Below are 21,321 nucleotides of genomic sequence, written 5' to 3' on the forward strand. Positions count from 1 at the left end.
TTAGGTCCAGGAGCTTTGCAGTGCCAGTTGCTGGTGCTCCAAGCTGCAACACTTAGCTCCGACCATAGACAAGAATCCCAGACTTTGGGGCTGCACTGCGATCACACTGAGGGAAACATAGAGAAAGGGATGACACACCTCCTCCGTCTCTTGTGACTATCTGGTCTTCTTGAATGCCAGCTCTCTGACATGCTAAGAAATAGCTGATGTGGACTTAATGTAATGGAGGGCAGCAGAAAAAGTGAGAAGGCACATTAAGCACCAGGCTTAACACAGCCTTTTCTCAGAATGTGACCTTCCTGGAATGGCTTCCCATCAGCATGGCCAGACAAGGTGGCAATTTCTTTTTCTACCTTAAGTGCATTTAGCAAAAGGACAGGATAGAGGAGGCTGAAACTTTCACAAACATGAACTCTGTAATGCTAAGCTGAGTTCAAGCAAAGGTGCAGTACGTTCAAACCATACCTGGCACACTAGGGCAACCCTGACAAGCAAGATACAGAAGTGCAATTTCAGCTTTAATGTTGAAGTAGCAAGTTTCTGTTTGTCATATTGAAAAAACAGCATCTTGCCAAGTTAAAAAGAAGGCACTTTTTCATACTGTGCAGTAGACAATCCTATTATAAAATAAAATGACGTCTTCATCTTTTGATAGTGCTGTTGGAAGGGGAGAAGGAGTTCTTTTCACATCTTGCTGTGTTCTGCTTCCACTTTCCATAAATACAAGTGCCCACGGCTGAAAAGCTCCGTGCTAGAGTGCCCAGGTTTCTCTAACAGAGACCTCAGAAAAGCAGTGCTGGGGTTAACATACTGTTTTACCCAGGCGTATACAAGTGTATTGCAGGAGGCACTATGCAAATAGTGTTCACAGAGTTTATAATTTCCTGTTGGAACAGCAAAGAAAAGAAGGTAATTGATTTAAACCAGAGAATACAAATGATTTCCTGCCCACAAAGCTGCCAAATGCTTGGAGTTATTGATTTTTTTTCTTCCCTGCTGCTAACCAAACACTTCTGGTCCTGTCACGGGCATCATCAGCTTATTGACTAAGTAAACATAACCCATTAAGCTGAACATTTTAAAAATAATAGAAAACAACAGCGACTACAGTAAAAAAAAAAAAAAAAAAAAAAAGAAAAAGGAGAGGAGAAACAGCTCCTGAAGTTAATTAACTTTTATATAGATTCAAGTTTCTGGAATTTAGTCTTGCATCCAGAAGAGAGAGAAAGGAATAAATTGAAAGACTGTGGGGAGAGAGAAAGAAAAAATAAAAATTAAAAAAGCCCTTTCCAAAAGAAACCAAAAAGTGAATGGTGCAGGGAGGTGTGTACTTCAAATTTTAAGACCATAAGGAAAGAAAAAAATATTGCAAAATTTAGATTGAAAGGGTAAAAAAGTATGACAGCAGCATGGTAAAGATGTGCTTTTATTTACTTATTAGCAGCAGGAGGTCTGTGCTGTTGTCTGAATATTTTTTTTTGAAGCCAGAGTTGAGCACAGCTGATGCCTGGCCTTGGAACATGTCATTTTGAAGATGGCACGTACAGTATTAATAAATGTAGAACAATACTTGCTGTCAAGTCGGTTACAAGGCAGTACTTCACTGAAGGGGGCCTGACAATGTCAAAAAGCATTAGACCTAAGCCAGCAAATGCTTTATACGGTACAGCTGAACCCAAAGGATGAATTGATGCCCTGGATCTGACTTTAAGGCATCTGTCTGCTCTGGAGAGCGTGTGTTTGTCTGAAGATGCAGGGAAACAAGTTGCTTTTCTCTCCTCCTCCAACCATCTGCCTACACATGGAAGGCAAGGAGAAAGACACCAGAGGACGAACCACAGTGTGTTGCAAATGGACATGGATGCCTTGGAGACAAAATAATCTTCAGAAGTAGGAGCACAGGCTCAGGAGAGGTGTTCAGAGGCTGGGAGATGGCTGCCAGGCTGGGACGCCACAGAGAGGGCTGTCCTTCCCCTGGGGCTGGCTGTTGCAGGTGCAGCTGCTGGCTTCCCTGGCCAAGATCCTTGCGGTCTTTTGGTGTGAGCGCTATAGCAGCGAGAGATGAGGTGGTGGGAAGAGATACCACGAGGGAAGTAAACAAGCAGATTACAAAGTGATGAAAAATAAGGGTATCAGCCTTCTACACTGACTTAGAAGAAGGTGTGACCAATTTCTTCCACCCCCTCACCCTCGTGCCTGTCACAGAAGAACACTAATAAGGCAGGTAGTCACAGATTATTAATGACCTGTTAACAGCTTCTTTAATTGCCAATAAGTGCCAACTATGGCTCTTGTAATTATTCTGCTGGTCCTGAAACACACTCTGTGCCAGGATGCTTTTTTTTTCTGGAACACTCTGTCATGCCTCTTCACACGTGTGTACTGCACCAGGCAATTCATACCTAAGTAAAAATTACATCTTAGGCTATCAGAGCATTTTACAGACATTAAATGTTGTTGTATTCCAGAAAAATAGTAACCATGAAGTATTTAGTCACTTATTTTTACATGTGTGAATTGAGACACGCAAAGTTTAGCCACAGTGATACAGTGATACAGTGAGTTGGTCTCTGAGCTGCTTATGAAACCTGAAAGCACTGTCTTCTGCTTTGCCTGCTCTGGTGTCATACGAACTGCAAAAGCCACAGATAAATTGGAAGTAACACCGAGTAGGGGCTTTTTATATCTAAGCAGAGGTCCCTAGGAGTACACTGTGTAAATGCCATGGTACCTCTTTATCACTTTTTCTAATTCCCACAGAAGAGAGAGCTGAGTAGCATGCAATGGGAAAAGAAAACAAAAACACACAGAAAAATGTGTGTATTGTGGTCAAAACCAAAGTCTTTCCTCAGCAGCCTTCAATTTAAGAATTCTGAGAGCATGGATCCCTGCCAGCATCATTAAGCAGCACTGACTCCCCACTAACTGGTCCTGTTTCCTTTTCTAATGGATCACAGCACAACAATGTATCTCATGTATGCCACGGTTGTCAGATTTCTTTGTCTTTAGCTCTTTGTAATCCAGCATTTGATCAACAAACCCCACAAACACCTATTTGAAGATTACAGTAGCAACAAGTTTATGAGGAAATAATGCATGTTCTTAGCAGCCCTATATGAAAGCCACTTGTGAGGGTATGTCTTGAAAACGCCATAAAGCAGCCTAGTTTTTGAAAATCCCAGCACTTTCAGGATACAGTGATTCTGTAAAGGTATTGCCCATTTTTAAAAATGTCACCCTTCAACAGTACATCGAAGTGTGGTTTGTGCTTTTGTCCAGCTCTTGGACTGCCACACCTCCTTGTTGGGCAAAGCCCTACACTGTAGCTCCATAGGAAGACCTTGTCCCTGTATCCCTAAAGGTACATTCACCATAGGAAACAGCCCCAGAGTTGTGCTGAACCTGTCTAGGATGGTACGTTTTAGGGTGAGAGAGGGGATGGGGCAGGGGCACAGCTCAGTCTCTGGAGAACGAGTGCCTGACCTGGCATAAGGTTCCTGTGAAGTCATAACATGTTTTTCTGCCACAGCTCTGAAAAAAAATAAAAAAAATACTGCCTTTCCTAACAGGAGCTATAGGAGGACCTAAGATTTAATGAATGAAATAGAGACATCATTTAAAGCATTAGAGAGAGATTTTTTTTTCCCCTCAAATCTTTTCCCACACATGTTCTCAGCAGGAAACTATGGATTGTAGTCAGCTGTTCTCTGAAATTCCTCCTGCCCTGACTCATTTTTGGAAGAGAAGCTGATTCACATCCAACTGTCTTGTGAGCATCCAGCACATCTTTTCCTTTTTCCAAGGATGGATGGATAAATTGGTAGCTACTCCTCAGAGCAAGTTAAGGGTCTGACCCCAGATGCAGTACGTGCAAACGGTGTGGCAGGTTCCACCACTTCCTTTGCCCTTTTGCTTTCTCCGTCTTGCACAGCTCTGTGCACAAGTTAACAAGCTGGATCTGTCTGAATGGAAACATTCAAGTATTATGAAAGTTTCTTTTTTATTATTTTCTTTTTTTTTTTTTTTAATGGTTCCCATAATAACTTTTTCTTCCCCTTTTTGTCTTTATGAGAGTAGAATGTTTCTAGGTCAGAATCCCTGATGGTCTTGTGCTGGTTTTGTTGTTCCATGCTTATTAAAAAGTCACGAGTCTTTGAGGTTATTTTTTCCCCAGATCTTAATTTGTGTTAACAGATTTAGCTGATACTGAACCAGTTCTGCTCCTATGGGCAAGGACCAACTTCTGGAAACAATCCAGGTGTCCAAGATGTTTGAAAGTAATTAGTTTTCCTCAAAGCCTTAGGCTTTAAGTGTTGATCTGATGTATTACAAAGGGACTTGACTTTCAGAAGAAGGGTAGGGTCAGCATTTTCTGGGGGAGGGAACGTTCTGAGGAGGGTATAAAGATGGACACTTGAAATAAACTTACCACATCTGAGAATCTGCAGGGGGTTAGGGCAGCATTTTATTTATTTTTGGTTTTCAGTAGGAAGTATGAATAAGAGCAAGGTGTTCGTGAAGTGCCAAAAGTATGTATAATACTATATACTAAAAGGCATTATGTCAGCAAGATGTTTAGCCTTAGGGCTGCAAACCTTCCCATCTCTGCTGATATTTTTAAAGGCTTTGTAAACTGGGCTCCAGGCTGATCACGGCAGAGTAGATCAGATGTTTTACCTCCTCATTTCTGGAAGCAGATGCATTACAAGGGAATAAGCATCATATGATTTACACCACATTTGTGCCTTAAACATTTTTTCCTGTGACTGCCTCACCTGGCATTCTCTTCCTTTAGGTCACCATCTACTTCTTGCCTATTTAATGCATGCATGTGGATTGTATTATTGAAGCTAGTAAGACTACAGACAGGCATAAACCTTATCAGAAGTGTAGATGGAGACTGTAAACTTCCAGACAGGTACTAACTTTTAACGTAGCCCCATATAGTTCCTAGCCAAATAGTTCCTAGCAGTAAATGTGACCTGATTGCCAGGGAGGTTATTGCAGACTCCTTGTATTTCTTGATGTTTTTTCCCCATCTCAGGATTTAATAAGTTGACTTAAAGCTAGGTAGGTTGTTGGTTTTGGCTCTGAGAATTTATCACTGTCTTTGGCATAACTAATGTACTGGACACAGATAAATGGCGGCAGACTGGCAAGAGAGCTAAGTAGTTACCACTGCATAGCAGGTATTGCAGGCTCTTTGATCTTTCCATGAGAAACGGTTTGGTACTCTCCACTGATCATTTACCTTGCAGGTTCAGTGAACCTATTCTGGGAAACTACATAGAGAAAATACACATCACGCTATGAAAGCTTCCCTGGCTTGACAGTCTACTTCTGCTAAGCTCCTGCTAAGCACAGAATGCTATTCCCTCTCATCCTGACAGCATGAGACTGTCAAAGGACTATATTTGCTCGTTCTTTATGAGATTCTTTTGTTTTAATGTGCCCATTTGGAAGCCGGGCTGTGACGCAGGCTGTGGGTAGGTGTGCATAGAGTGTGGAGTAATTCTTTTGAACCTTGGATTGCAGCGTTCATGACTTCCCTGCCAGTGGCAGGGAAGCCAAGAAGCTGTCCTATAGGTTTCTCAGGTAAACCACTCACTGTTAAAACCATAAACACTACTGATCTTTTCTTCCGGTACCTTGGATGTAAGTTTTTCATTTGCCCTACTTAAGAATTCTTACTCTTAAATTGTTTGCAGTTCACCTCTAAAACACAAAAAGTGAATTCACACCTTCCTCACCACTCCGTGGTGTCCAATTACAGAAACATACAATTAGGGATGTTAATGACAGATTATTAGGCATTAACCTATAATGCTGTGCTCCAATAACAGCAAAAATGGGTCACACTGTGGGTATAATTATCCTCCTTCTCCAGTAACACGCCCTGGTCCTGCCTCTTTCCTGTGATATCACTTGTATTTCAGTACAAAGCATGGGAAGCTCCAGTTGGATGATGGTCTGTAGTGGGTTGTTGAACTGGCTGGCATGTGAGTCTGTCCTTCTAAAAGACTGAACAAACTATGATGTAGCATCTTTGCAACTTGGGAGAAAAGCAAAAAAGGATTTAGGCAGCTGCCTTTGTTATCTGCAGTTAGGAAGAAAGAATCCATTTCACAGAGGGATAAACTGAGGGACGGCAGAAGAAGTCTCCTTGGACAGTGGGAACAGTGGCCCCACTGTTCCTGTCTGCTTGGCACTGGGGTGGTGCAATAGTCCGCAGGGGAAGAGGGCATTTGGACAGGTGAAGGTAGGCAGGCAGGAGGAAAAAAAATACAGTTCAGACAAGCCTGCTGGATGAGACCCTGTAGCATAAGAGCACATGGGGAAGTAGACCGTGACAGTGGGTACGGAAGATGTACGAAGATATATAAATACATAGAAACGTGCAAATGAGAGCACCCAAGAGAGGAGGAAAAGGAAATGAAACTAAAATATCTGTAGGCACCATGTCAGATTTTGTACCAGCTGAACAAGCCACCTGCATTGTCGTGTGTGCCTCAAGAGATGCAATGCAAGAATAAGGTGGCTGTTTAGCGTTCTTCTTAATCACTCTATTGTCTGCTTTCACTTTCCTGGTTAATTAGTTAGCAGTGAAGGCATAGAATAAACTTATCATGGTTTCCTGACTTGCCTGGAGTTGTCCCTTCAAAGAATTTTAACCAGGGTAAGTTACAGCTTTCTAGGAATCGATCCATGAGACCCTTGAAGGAACCATTTCAAAGCTGGTTGTAAAGGTGTTTTACCTCCCTAAATGCCAAAATGTGCCTATTCAGTGCATCTAGAGAAGAATCACTGAGGAAAAAAAAGAAAAAAAAGGCGCTACTTCTACTTTTGTTTGACTGTGAATTAAGCAAACTTATTTTCTGCAAGTTGCTGAGCTTTTCGTGAAGGCATATCAGACATGCAAAAGCTTGGTATTTCTGAACATACTGGCAGGGGGCACAATTTGTGCTATTAATTCTCAGAAATTAGGTAAATAGCATGTTAAGACCTGAAAAAGGGGAAGATGACATGCTGAAATTATGATCCTGCCAAAACACTTGTGCGGTACTGTCGTCTTTGGTGACAGTACTGATGATGAAGGTATTTTGTAGACAGTGAGTGTTAAGAAGCTGTCTCTAAATCGTTGTCCTGGCATATTACTAGTATAGGAATTGGCTCACACCCAGATGCCTTATGGATCTTACAAGATCAATGGATGGGCAGGAGAGCAAGAATGTGAAATACAAGTGTGTGTTTGTGCTTGTCTGTGGTTTGCCTGATGTTACCCTCATCTCCTGTGACTTCCATGACTACCTGGGTGGCTTGCAGAAAAGCTGGACCTGGGGCCAACACAAACCCCACCAGTTCAATGGAGACGTTCATTGCAGAAAGGTCAGACAACAGTTCCAGCCTTGAAGATAGATGCTCAGATACACGTTCAGACCTATTTATGAGTTTTAATTTAATTTAACAGTAGTCTTTTGCCACATATATATTGCATGTCATGCTGACACCTCAAAGTTTAAAGGCTCCCAGCTGCTTGTATTGGTGGCCTGGCAGTACATTGTCTTGGCCAGGTGAGAAAGCCAGCAGTGATCCCACCAAGTTTGCATGGATCAAGTCACTTCTCTGAATTCAGTACTGTATTATTGTTTACTGTTTGGACTGCGATTAGCACCCAGAAGCCAGACATGCTGGTGGAGCTTGGTAGCATCAGTAGGAGGAGGATGTAGAGGAGAAGGAGGAGGAAATGCCTTCCCCAAAGAACCTGCAGCCCCAGCTCCCTCGCTCAAGTCTTAGGCAAACAGAATGAATAAATGTGGCTTGGTGAAAATGCCCGTGCATCACTGCTACCTGCCTTTGGTGGAGATGCCTGAGATCGACCTCTGCCACCCTGGAAAAATAATGACCTACACAAATTTCAGAGACCAAAACAGAAAATCTGAATTTGCTGAAATAAGGGAGACTCTCTTAAGCCCAGCCTATTTTTAGAAGGACCTCTGTGGAGAAAACAAAGTCTAATTAAATCCAGACTTTATTGTTACAGTAACCCACTATTTCACATGTGACCCTGGGAGTCTTCCACCTCTCTGGGTTTGTTAAATCTCATTGTTAACTGCCTGAGTCCTGTTTAGTTTCAAAGTGAAGCCTGAATACTACCTTCTCCACCATCACTCTTATTAGAAATCTCTGTTCTTTAATATTTATTTTTAGAGAATGATTCCTTTCGTAACTGTAGGCTCAGTGTTTTGGTGTGCAGATTTCTACTTAATCTTTCTTACTGCTGCAGATAGCACAGGGGAAGAAAAAAATCATTTTTTTTTCAGAACAGCATAGCTTGGAAATTGTGCTTTTTTTAATTACCGGCTGTGAAGAAATCTGTTTTTCCACCAGTTGACTTGCATACTTTTTAGTGGTATAACAGGTTCTGAGGGGAGATCTCCGCCACAGATAGCAGTGTGAGCTGCTCTCGTTAGGAGGCAATTGCACGCTCTATCTGTAAGATTCTCCTAAATGCATTGTCTTACAGTTACTCCCTTTGTGCCGAATGAAGTCAATGGGGTTTGGTTCTTCCCTTTAATAGTCTCTGCACTTTGCAGGCTCTAATTAATTTTCAGAAAAGCTTAGGACAGAAGGCACTCCTCTCGGCATGTCTCTGCTTCCCTTCCCTAGCGAGTCACCTCCATGGCACTTCAGCAGAGCAGCAGATGGGAGCAGCAAACACGGTTGGCCAGAGGGCAGAAATCCTAGCCACAAGCCCTCGCAAACATCAGTTCCTTACTATGTTTCCATCTTCCACAAGGTGACACCATTAATCTCCAGTGTCATCATCCAGAAGTCATCAGCAGCTGCATGCTGAGGGATGCTCAAGGATTTGGATGCAATATCTGGACGTCCATGCTGCAAAGGACTGTGATGGCAAGGAAGGAGACCAGCAGCTTCTCTCTGAGGGCTGCACTGGGCTCCAAGGACACTTCTGTCCTTGCTTTTCGAAACTAGCAGGGAATTGTGGCATCAAAGAGGAGGTTTGCAAGGTCTTGAGATGCTTGCTCTGAACCTCTTCCTGCAACATGCTGTCATAGGACTGGCTTGGGGAAACAGACAAGAAATAAATGTGAGGAGAGTGTCAAGGGCTAGCCTGGGGCTGGGGTGGTCCATCCTGTGGGCCTCCTGCTGCTACTGAAAGCAAGCACCAGCTACATTCTCCCTGTTACAGCAACAATGACCTTCGAAGAGCCAGTCTGGACTGCACAACTTGGGTGCGCCTCAGCCCCATGTCCCTGCCTCACCAGGACCAGTAACGTGCGACAGCTGCAGGCAGGGGTGTCACATTAGTAGCACTGCATGGGGCTGCAGTGCTTACTGGGATCACCATTCCTTGGCTGCCAAGCTCCTTTGCCAGATGGCACTGCCTTGGCACAGCACCATCAGGGTGCTTGCGGCCACTGAGTTGCTGCGAGCGAAGGGAGTGAGGAGAGCATGTGCGAGAATGTGACTGATCGGCACAAAACTCCTCTTACTTTCCATCCCCTTTGTCTGGGTGCAAGCAGACCGTGAGACCTAACAAACCTCAAACCCACTGACAGCGAGTTGTGGAGCCTCTGATTTCCGTCCTTTGCTGGGCACGTCCCATGAGCCTCAGTCAAAACATCCTCACTTGTGCAAGAGCTCCACATTTTCCCATTTTAACTCAGCAAACTGCCAGCAGCACCCCTCCACCCCCAGACATTTGTGTTCAATTACCCTGAATTTCATCACAGAAAGCAAATTTTGCCTGGCCACAACTTTGAGTAGGGCAAAACCAAATACTGCAGGTCACAGCCTGTTGTATCTGATCTGGTCTCCAGATTTACCACCTTTTTTGTTTTCTTCCTGTTATGTGGTGGTGTCAGATCCTCCTCCTGGCCAGACAGATCTTACAGGAAAATCTTATTAATCAGATTTTGCAGTTTCGGGGTGGGAGGGGGAGGGGTGTCAGGAAATAATGTTGTAAATTGCAATTGAAGGAAAGTTGCAAACACAAGCAAGCAAGCAGAAAGCTCTCCGTGTCCTTGTGAAATGACTGCTGCTGTTTCTCTGTAAAAACACACTTGTACTTCCTCTGCTGCAGCTTCTCACACCACTCAAGTTCCCCAGGGGAAGTGAAGAAGAAAACTCATCAGAGAAGCAGATCAGGAAGGAGAGATGGTGACTAACTGTACCAATGGCACAATTTGGGGTTTTTTGAGGCAAAAAATAGACATAATGCACACATGCTTCTCTGAGTTGCTAGCATTATTAGCCATCCATAAATTTGAAGTAATTTAAACAATAAATGTAGATATTAAGAGCTCTTAAAATCAACCTGGGTTGCATTCATGGTTTCCCTTGGTCTAGAGGATGTAAGAAACGGTGTACAGGCATGTCAGCAGAGAGGCAAATGGAGGGAGGCTGCACGTGTCACCTGGTCCAGCTACAGTGGGAAAGACTCCTGACATTTGCCTCTCCACCCTTCTCTAAACTGTGGTTGTCAGCTGAGCAATACCTGACTAATGCGTACCTGAGGGGATCTAGAGGTGGTTTTCACAACAGGACTCAAACGGCCTTGCCCAGGTCACATTTCTCTTACTGGTTTGAGCCTTGGTTTAACCAGGTCTCACTAACTGTAACCCTCAAGTGATATCATTGTGGCCACAATGAGCGCTGGCAGCCCAGAAAGCCAATTGTTTCCTGGGTTGCATCAAAAGGAGCGTGGCCAGCAGGTCGAGGGAGGTGATTCTATCCCTTTGGTCCACTCTGTTGAGTTCCCACCTGGAGTCCAGCATCCAGCTCTGGAGCCCTCAGCACAGGAAAGACATGGACTGGTTGGATAGGGGCCAGAGGAGGCCACAGAAATGATCAGAGAGCTGGAACAGCTCTGCTGTGAGGACAGGCTGAGAGACTTGGGGTTGTTCAGCTTGGAGAAGAGAAGGCTCTGGGGAGAGTTGTAGCAGCCTTCCAGTACCTGAAGGGGACCTAGAAGAAAGCTGGGGAGGGACGTTTTGAAAGGCAACAGGCTGCCCAGAGAAGCTGTGGATGCCTCATCCCTGGAAGTGTTCAAGGCCAGGTTGGATGGGGCTTTGAGCAGCCTGGTCTAGTGGAAAGTGTTCTGGCCCGTGGCACGGGGGTTGGAACTAGGTGATCTTTAGGTCCCTTCCAACCCAAACTGTTCTATGGGGTGTGAAGCCTTTGGATTAGAAATCCCATACAGTTTCCCCATGTATTCAGATGTCTACATCAGAGGGCAGCCTTTTGCTATTTTTTATCTTCTTCTATTTTTTTTTTTTTTTTTTTTTAATATTTATTGCTGTCAAGACCACTTGCCCTTACCATCCCAGCTGAAAGAGAAACAAGAGCATAAACCAATACTCAGATGCTTGGTCAAGTCCCATCCTGCCACAGCCTGAAGAAATGTGCTATTCCCCCACTGACACCTCAGCTCGACTCTTGCTAAGCTGCTGTGGGCAGGAGCATTAGCTTGAGCTCTTCAGGCCACACGGTCTCCCTCTTACCCAAACCATAGGAAGTGTTTAGTAGATGGACTTTCTCAGAGGTGTTTCTTATTCTGCTGGGTCATTCATTCAGATGCCAAAATTGTGACTCATTAAAAGGGCAAGCTTGGGCTGGGGGGAGGGCAGGAAGGAAGAAAAATAGGCTTGCAAGAGCCTTCCTGTTTACCCATAGCTTGGGAAAAAAACCAAGACAACAGAATACCCACACCCTGGCTCCATTATCTTTGCTGGCACAGTGCTGGCTTGGCTCTGTCCCTCACCACTCCAGGCCAAATCCAGCCCTGCCGCGAGCGTGTTTACTTTAGAAGAGTTTACTTGAGAGAGAACCCCGGCCCCCCGAGCCTGAATGCTCACAGTGTGCGAGCGAGCGTACAGGCACCACGAGCCCCCATGACAATGTGCCCTGGCACTGGCCCCCAGCCACACTGAGGAGGTCATTTTCTTCTCGGCAATTAGCAAAGTGGTGGCATCGCTAAAAGAAATTGAATAAACACATTCAACCCGGCTGGGTCCCCAGTTTGCTCTGTTCTCACCACCCTTCCTTCTGGGCGCATGGTGGGGCCCCAGTGAGCAAGAGCACGATGCCTGTGCCCTGCACTTTCATTCAGGCCTGGTTGGAAAGGGCTTTTAGGAAAGACGAGGAGGGGGGGAAGTAATCCTTTAGCTTTCTTCTTTTATAACAAATGTCTTCCCTTTTTGTTTTCAGGGAGGAAAAGATGCCAGCTTCTCTAAGAAAACTGCAGCAAATGGCTGTTTTCATGGGTCTGTTCAGTGGCGGGGGATGCATCGTGATGTATAATCTTATGCAAAGTAAGTCTTGGTGCTGTTAGCAACCTTATTTCTCCTCTGCTCCTTTCATTTGCTTTTGTGTAGCGGGGAAAATAGCAGCATGCAAGATGTGAAAAGCAGATGAAGTTAAGGGAAGTGTGGCTGAGCCTCTGGGTTCTGCCTCCATGGGCTCTGCTTTGTTCAGCCTGCTGCTGCTCTCCCAAGTGCTGCTGCACACATTTCCAGAGGTGGGTACTGAATAGGAATCAGGCTCCTGTAGTCAGGAGAAACTCTAGTTTCTGGGGGGTTTCCTGAGGGTGAGGGCAAAGTGAAAGCTTAGGCAGGTTATGTTTCTTACTGAGATTTTACAGCTGGGCAGGAAAAGAGGACCATCTGTGAGAGGGTATTAAAGTCTAGCGGTTTTATCTGCAAATCTCTCTGTGGTGCTGGCCCTTAAACACAACATGCCTGTGAAGTGCTAAGACATTAGTTTTTTCTGAATGAAGGACAGATAAGAGTGATGTTCATTGAGAAGATGAGGACAAGGAGAGGAAAGCTAAACAGGTGCCATTGCTGTTTATAAACAGCTCTAATTGCCACATGTCTTTGGCCAAGAATCCAAATTATTAGTCAAAATATGTTTATTTTCTTCTAAAATTGTTTCTAGATATTTGGCATCAGACCAGAAACAAAGCTTTGCCTCTCTCTTGGTGGGTGCTATAGGCTTCTTGGCCCTATGCCTCTCACTCACTGGTACTATCAAATTACACTGCTTTTCAGCTAGCCTAATATCAGAGGATGCTGCCAGAAAAGTGTAACCAAGCCTGTTCCTCAAGCCCTCAGATAAGCTCTGAAACCTCCTCTTCATTTTGCACGTATTAATAACAAATCAGACAAGGCTGGAAAGCAGGCTTTAATTTTAGGCAGCTCATGCCTTCAAGCTCTGAAGCACATGACAGATATATGATCCTCTTACTCTTTAAAATACAGAATCTGGCTTTAACAAGGACATTAGCATTTTTTAATTTTCAACCTCAACATTGACATTGTTATCTAGAAATCTCTGGGGGGCGAAAAAAGTCACCCTCCATACTATACAGAAAGTCAAAGGGCTCATTGCCTGCATCACTTAGCTGTGTAATCCAGTGGTGCAACACGATGGCTACTTCTTGGTCTGCTGCAATAGCAGTGGCCACCGAGTAGCTGTCTGATAACTTGGTGACAAGCCAGCCAGGCTGTTGAAAGGACGCTTTGTGCTGCAGAATGCGTCCTTCTGCAGCCTCCAGCAGACAGGGGAGCCACACTGGGACACTTCCTCCCTTGGCCCACACCTAAGGTTATCCCAGTTCTTTCTGCTATCCCAGTGCACATACCTGGCCTATACTGGGACCTGTGAGGAGCAAGTGACTTCCATAGTGGTGGGAGCAGGGGGAGAGGTGTGCTTCAGGTTGAAGGGAAGTTTGCATGCACATGGTGTCTACAAAAGCTTGTACAAACACTTGGGTAATCCTATTTCTACTCACTCACTTTACTTCCACACCCTTCCCAAGGGAGCAGCCTCCCCAGCCAACACCAGCATCCTTTCAGCTCTCCTGCTGAAAACGTGTGGACAAATGGACTGGTTGGGTATTTTATGTATTTTATTGTGTCCAGTTCTGGGCCCCTCAATTCAAGCTTGAGACAGTCCAGCGCAGAGCCACGAAGATGATTAAGGGAGTGGAGCATCTCCCTTATGAGGAAAGGCTGAGGGAGCTGGGTCTCTTTAGCTTGGAGGAGACTGAGGGGTAACCTCATTAATGGTTATAAATATGTAGAGGGAGAGTGTAATGAGAATGGAGCCAGACTCTTCTAGGTGACAACCAATGATAGGACAAGGGGCAATGGGTACAAACTGGAACACAGGAGGTTCCACTTAAATATGAGAAGAATCTTCTTCACGATGAGGGTGATGGAACATTGGAACAGGCTGCCCAGGGGGGCTGTGGAGTCTCCTTCTCTGAAGACATTCAAAACCCACCTGGACACATTCCTGTGTAACCTCATCTAGGTGTTCCTGCTCCAGTGGGGGGATTGAACTGGATGATCTTTCAAGGTCCCTTCCAATCCCTAACATTCTGTGATTCTGTGATAGGAGATAATAACAAGAAACAGCTGAGAAGCAGCACCAGGAAACTTGAACCCATTTCCCCTAAAACCTGCAGGATAAGCACAACATACTTCTAACATTGGGTGACTGCTTGCCATGATCCATGGGCACTAACGGGCTGGTGTGCTGCCACCCCTATTGCTGGAGCTCCTTAGGATGGTCCAGGGGGGACCAGCACAGGCTGCAGCCTTGCAAAGCTGTTTCTGTGCCAGCTGGGTGCTGCCTGCTCACAGGGGATGCCTCTAATGAGGGAGAGGGGGCAGCATCCTTCTGCCTCACGCTCCAAGAATAATACCAACAGGCAAGAGGCCAGGAAACAAACCTTACACCTTGTTTTAAACTCTTTGGAAGGCGAGAACCAAGTTGCCAGAGTGGAATTTTCACATGTACATACTCCTGGCTTAACTCTGCCCTTCTTGAGTGAAGTTAGGCTGGTGTGAAGCATACCTAGAAGTCCCAACAGACAAGCCTTACAACTGTTTATAAGCAAATCTCTGCCTCCATATGGAGGGTCGGCATGTTTCCAGCCTCACAGCTCTGCATTGTCCATTGGTGACCACTGCACAGCATTTCCCAGCTATACATGGCAACCAGACATTGATAAATAACGATTTACCACAATTGTCCTCCATATGCCAACAGTGCAGCATCCAGACTACTGTGCTTTTGTTGCTGCTTGACCATTAACTCTAATGGCCCTTCTTTGTGCCTCCATTTCAATGCATCCCTCAGTAGAGTTGCAGCTTCATGGCTGCCACTTGAAAAGCTGTATCAAGACCACAGCAAGTTTCACAGCAGCAGCAGCTTTTCCTGTCTCACACCAATGTCTGTGAAATATCCTCCATTCTTGAAGTATTTTCTGTACCTCCTTTAAAAAAGAAAGTAGTTATCTTCAGAACATTTTCAGTTATTCATTTGTACGCTTTTTTTTTGTTCCTTTTAGATGACATACAAATGTATGAAAAGCAGGGAGACACAGCCATAAGCTGAACTGTATAGCAGTATGGAGCAGGCTATATTCAGAGCCCTCTTTACTTAAATTAGCTGAATAACATTACAGTTCAGCACTGCTGCTCTGATGTGTTTCCTCCTTTAAACAGATTTCTCCTAATTAGTAGTTTTGGACTGTTTTTCAGGGAGGGTGTGGTAGTCTTGGTAGTCTGGAGGAAATGTCTTTTTTTTTAAAAAAAAAAAAACAACTTATGTTTTGGTTTTAAGTGGACAGTCTCCTCACCATCCTGTTTCTCTCACCTAGAAAGTTTTGCCCGGACCCAGTATTACCAGCAGGCCTTGGAGCAACTGAACAGCAATCCCGATGCCTTGGAAGCCCTGGGTGCCCCACCTCTTAAGGTTCACAACATCCGACTGACAGATGGGAGTAATCGTGTGGACACAGAAAGAGCACAGGTAACGCTGGGGAGGTGGTGTTACAGGGTGACTTCCCAAGGCACCAGTTGATAAGAGGTCAGCCAGGGGATCTTCAGCAGGTCACGAGTCACTTGGGTGCACTGGAAAGCAGTAAAATGCGATGCCAGTTGATTTGGAAGAGGAACAGATTTCCAGAGAATAGATCTCCACTCCTGTGAGGGACTAGATACAGCAAGAGTGGCATCTTCATGTTGTACTATATGGGCATGTCACAGAATGCCAAGGGACCTCCCAAGCCAGTCAGTCCCCTTCCTGCTACTGTAAGTCACAAAATAGTTTTCAGAAACATATCAGATCCAGCTTTAAAGTAGCAGCTGCCTCCTTCATCTCCCTAGATACATCCCAGGCTAGTTTTTAAAGCTTTGTTCAGAACAGAGTTTTATAGCTGCTTATGAGCTGTGCCACGGTACAGCACAAATGATGTGGTTTCTAAAAATCACCTGTAATTCTGTGCCATGGAGGATGGCTGCCTGGCGTGGGACTGAGTGCGTGGGTTACGTAGTAACCGAAGAATGCTGTGCTGGGTGCTGAAGAGTTGCACAAGGCTGCCTTGCATCAGCCCAGGGCTGGGCCAAAGCAAAGCTCACAAACACAAGTCCACTTCCAGTCAGGGTTGCTGCCCAAAAAGGACATCCCATCAGTGTTTTTCCCCTTAGACCAGGACTGGCTGCCTTTCCCTGGTTTTGCTGGTAATGCAAAATATGCCTAGTGACCTGTGCAGGTCCCTCACTGGGGCATCTCATCACATTTGAGTCATTTTGTTCCTCCCGGTGAGTAGTTTTGAGTCCTGGGGACCAAGCAAGGGCATTAAGGAATGGGGTAGATGGTACAGTGAAGGAGAGGGGCTGTCAGGGCAAGAAGGAAAAAAAAAATTAAAAAAAATCAACCCTTAACCAGCTCACAAAATTCCATTTTCCATCTCACTCCAGAGAGGATTCACCCGTGTAATACTCTGGGCCAAAACATTTCCAAGTTTCCCAGGTTTTAGAGATTCTACCAGCAAACATATCTAAAGCCAAAAACATGCAAAAAACCCCACACGACCTCTTATGCTGATTGAAAAGAAGAAGAGAACCTGTCCCAGTGATGTTTTCCTGTGTCACTTCTTAAGAATGCTGGTTGCTTGGGTGACTCAGGGTGAAGTCAAATCCTGCCTTCTACCGACCTCACCCAAGACACAAACCACCAACTTTCTTCTCTGCTTTTTCATGCTCCTGACCATTCATGTTCTCATGAAATAAGCTGTTTAATCATCGCTAATGATTATATCATAGATCAGTTTACTAACTCCACAACATTCCCAGCTCCTGGGGTTGTTGGACAACCCCTGACATTTTCTCTTCATGATTGCAATACCACCAGCAAACACTACCCCTGAAACACATTTGTTTTATTCAAACATTACACTAAGTGCAATTAGCTGTGGTCACTGCTACAGCTCCTAACTTTGTTGAACTGAGTGGTAGGATTTGTGACACTGAGAAAAATCATTGAACATCTCTTATTGCCTCGATGTGTGTTGAGGGACTGATCTATAGAGGATTTGAACCTATGTTATGGTTATGGGAAGCTCTAACACAGTGCAGGTCACCTCTGGATCACCGTGCATTCCGGTAAGGAAAGGTGTTTGCTCATAAATATTTCAGAGAGCGAGTGGTTTTCCCTGGGGCTTGCAGCTGTAACACAGTACATTCTTTCAGCAGAGAGAGATTAATGTATGGCAGAACAGACATACCTGTATAGCCATGCACACATTAGCCATTAGAAAAGCTAAAGCTTAGTGAAACTCTACAATACAGTAAAAAAAAAAAAAAGTTAAAAAGGTGTTACATCTTTGACTGTAAAAGGAGTAAATGTCCATTTCATAACATGTTTCACTGAATCTTTAACATACTTTCACATTTGCAGATAAAGTTACCAGTATCTGGAACAAAATCAGCAGGGTACCTTTACATTAACTCGGAGATGGACCACTCCTGTCAATGGTGGGTACTGGGGAAGGTGCTGGGAGAAACATATAGATGCAAGAAGAAAAGTGGTAGGAGAAAAGAGCAGAGCAGGGCATTTGCTTTTGTCATCCATGTTGCTGAGATCATGCACACAAAGGAAGCAGAAATTAATGTCTGAAGGTCTTGTGAAAGGTTGTTACCATTGTTATGACAAAAAATATACACTAGTTGAGAAATACATTGACTTCATCCCTATGAATACAAATAGCAGAGCAACATGAGCCATTTGTTGTGTAAAATGTGTTGTTCAGCAAACTATAGCTCAGTATATATGTAAAAACTGTGAGCCAAAGTAATGTATTTCCCCCTCCCAGCTCTCCTCCCCACGGAGGCGCAGAGGCTGTTGCACAGCAGTCCAAACTCCAGTCTAGTATTAGGTGTTGCAGTAGGGGAATTACACATTAGATCAGAACCTATCAAGGTGAGCTAAAAATCAATGCAGGACTTTTTTTTTTTTCAAGCTACCTGATAGATACAGTCCTTATAGTTAAAAAAGTGCTAGAACAGATACATTATAGCAGAAGGATGCTCTGATTCCACATCATATAGTAGCAACTTTACATTTTTGTAGCACTGTAGCCTGAAAACCTCCCTTGTCAAGGGTAAACCAATTTCTAGAACCAAGCAAAAAATTACAACATGAATTTGAAGTCCATCTTCCATTGCAAAAGAGGAAATTTTATCAGACGCAAACTTCTTCACATGTACTTGTTCTTGGAGTCTGTTAGGCACTTCTGTTAGCTCTATTTAAAAATCCAAAGCTACAACATTTTTACTCAGCTGCCACCAGCCATATGGTAATGTTTTCTTTTCATAATTAGGTGAACAGAACTTACTGTATTTCTCTTCTGAATAACTGTGGGAAGTAAGGTGTAAAACAATGGGAGGAAGACGCTGGGCTGGGACTTGAGAGAATCAAGGCCAGACCTGGCCTCCTCCCTAGTGACCAGAGATATCCCCAGAGGTCCCCAGCCACCTTTCTTGCACATCTACACTTCCCCAGGGCCTGGGCTCTGATGTCCTCACTTATCTCCTCCTGACAGATGGAGGGAAATAACAGTTCCCTCCTGTTTCACTGAGTTACTGTGAAGATAACTGAGGATTGCAAGACGTTGAACTACAGGAGAAATTGAAGTGCACACATATCTCTCAGAGATATCTTCTGTAAAAGGGTTTGTGGCAGACGAATCTGTCAGACTCAATCATCTTTGTCCTGCACACAGTTCCACTTGAGGCTAGGCAGGACTTGGTGTCCTTGCACTGGGCTGAGGAACTGAGAGTAAAATGGCTGGTTCCCATCTGATCCATGGAGAGGAATTCCTGAAACGCTCAACAGGAATAACAAACATGTAAGCCGGCCATCCTGGTGGGGCTCAGCATAGTGGGCACATGGGCATTTCCGGTGGAGACCACCAGACTAATAGACACAATTAAATGACACCAGGAGCGCTCTGTGCAAGTGGTTTAGGCTCCTAAGCCACCAAAATGCTTCTGACTCCAAGTGCAGTCTGTCCATAGCAGTTTGTTTGTTTATGTGGTTATTAAAAAAGAGGACAACTTCAAAGGAAGGGAAATTTTGAGTGCACAAGCTGGTTTGGTCCTGGAGGAGGAGGCACTCAGGTGCAGGCAGCGCAGGGATGGGGAGGGTGCCTGGAGGCAAGGTCCTCCAAGGCACCAGCCCTACAAAATGACACTTTCCTGCCCTGAAGTGAGTGGAGGGAAGGGAAGGGCCAAGACCCCAGGCCACGCTGGGGAGAATGAGCAGTTGCTCCTTCAAGCTGCTATAAATGAGGCAGCTGCTCATCCCAGCTCAGATGGAGATGGAAGGCTGGCGAGCGAAGGGCCCTGCCACAGACCCATCACACAGAGGTGTGGCAGCTGAATTACCTGGTTTTGTGTACTCAGCACCGACTGCAGCAGAAGCAGAGCTGGTCTGGGTGAGCACCGGGAGCTTTTGAAAAAAAATCCTATCCCAGTACCCCAAAACACTAGTCCTTCCCAGCTGAAAAAGCAGCACGAGCAGTCTCACAGTAGCAGGCTTGGAACAGAGTTCAGAGGAAGGAAAAGGCTCCCTCTCGGTCTCCAAAAAATGCAGTTTTCCTTCTCCTTTGAGTAACCACTGTCATACCCTGTCAGTGTTTCAGCAGTCACATTGAGTGATCACACAGTGTTCAAACTCCTCCAAGCCAGGATAATTCCTTAGCAACACAGTCTGGCTCCAAGGCTGGAGAGGAGCTGTGCAAGGAATGCACCCGCAGGATGGGGAGGAAGAAAGGCACCGGGTCGGGGGAGGAATGTCCTCTCTAAAAATAGCTGGCAGGATTTTATTTGAGTTGCAAACAACAGGAACATGCATCCCAGACCTTTAAATCTGGGCTGTGCTGTGCTATTAGGAAAAACAGCTTTCAGAAGCTGGCACTCAAAAACCAAGTTTTAAAACACTTGAAAGAATTTTTAATAGCACTGAATGCATGGAATGATTTGTTTCTCTATGTCAGCTGTTGCTATACCTTTACTCCTATATTAAAGGTAATTTAAACAAGTTGAAAACCTCTTTTGGTTTGTATCAGCTGGTGCCTTCAGGATGTCACCTTGAAACTGCGAGATGGTCAGAGTATTCCTGTTTACCACTCCCCGGAGGAGACCAGTGACGTGCAAGAAGGCTAAAACTCAAAGGCAGCTGCGTCTCCACCTCCCACTGAGCCGAAGGAGCCATTAATCGATCGCATCCCACTGTGTTTGTGAATGTATGCAGTTGTCACAAGCGACAATTTCACTTAGGTGGGTGCTCTCAAGACAATTTTCTCTCCAAGACTGACCTCATCATTGTCATGACTGTAATTTCTTTCTTTTGCTGGTCTATTCATGTCTTCAGCAGAAGACTAAAATAAATATATTGCAAAAGACTTGCTGTTGTTCCAGAGAAGTCATGTGTTATGCCCTGTGCGTGCTGGCATTATGAGTTTGAAATAAATAAACAAACTGCCAGGAAACCAGGCTTTTCTACAATTACAGACCAAAGTCAGGACAGCTGGGCTGCTCTGTCATGGCTAGAAGGCTGAGTCAGCTTCTCATAGTCATTCCTGTACTACTTCAGTTTCCCCCATTTCTCAACAAGCGTTACCTAAAGCAGGAGAGACAAAGCAGTGAAGGCGAAGCTCAGCACCAGTCTCCTCCGCTGCTAATGAATGTCACGTATTAGGTAGATTTACACCCTCACAGTTACCATTAAAAAGCTCACAAGATAGCAGAGACCACTTACCATAACTTATGAATTCCAGGAAAAGTCTTGCTACTCGCACTGCTCCTGCTGAAGGTTGGTATAACAGAAGAAGCCACTGTTACACACCAGTGCTGCCCGACGCAGGCTCAGGAGACCACCTTCACTCTCCCACTTCTGCTTAGAGAGGAAAACACTCAGGAGGTCCAGAACAGGCAAAATACC

The 21,321-nt window shown here is 44.8% G+C and overlaps 1 protein-coding gene across 4 annotated transcripts in view; it reads left to right on the plus strand.

Annotated features, from left to right (window-relative positions):
- The window catches only part of COA1 (cytochrome c oxidase assembly factor 1), a 60,396-nt gene that overhangs the window by 33,707 nt on the left and 5,368 nt on the right, over positions 1-21,321 (plus strand). For 2 of the 4 annotated variants that reach the window (XM_082045954.1, XM_082045953.1), the window contains 4 exons: positions 12,232-12,335; positions 15,695-15,846; positions 17,776-17,852; positions 20,447-20,792. In XM_082045954.1, the coding sequence (XP_081902080.1) occupies positions 12,242-12,335; positions 15,695-15,846; positions 17,776-17,852; positions 20,447-20,543 (420 nt within the window). In that variant the 5' untranslated portion in view covers positions 12,232-12,241 and the 3' untranslated portion in view covers positions 20,544-20,792. Of the gene's footprint in view, positions 1-12,231; positions 12,336-15,694; positions 15,847-17,775; positions 17,853-20,446; positions 20,795-21,321 lie in introns of those variants that run through there. The other 2 variants (XM_082045955.1, XM_082045956.1) reach the window with 2 other exon arrangements.

This window comes from Streptopelia decaocto (genome assembly GCF_964273445.1).
Source record: "Streptopelia decaocto genome assembly, chromosome: 2".
Lineage (NCBI taxonomy): Eukaryota > Metazoa > Chordata > Aves > Columbiformes > Columbidae > Streptopelia > Streptopelia decaocto.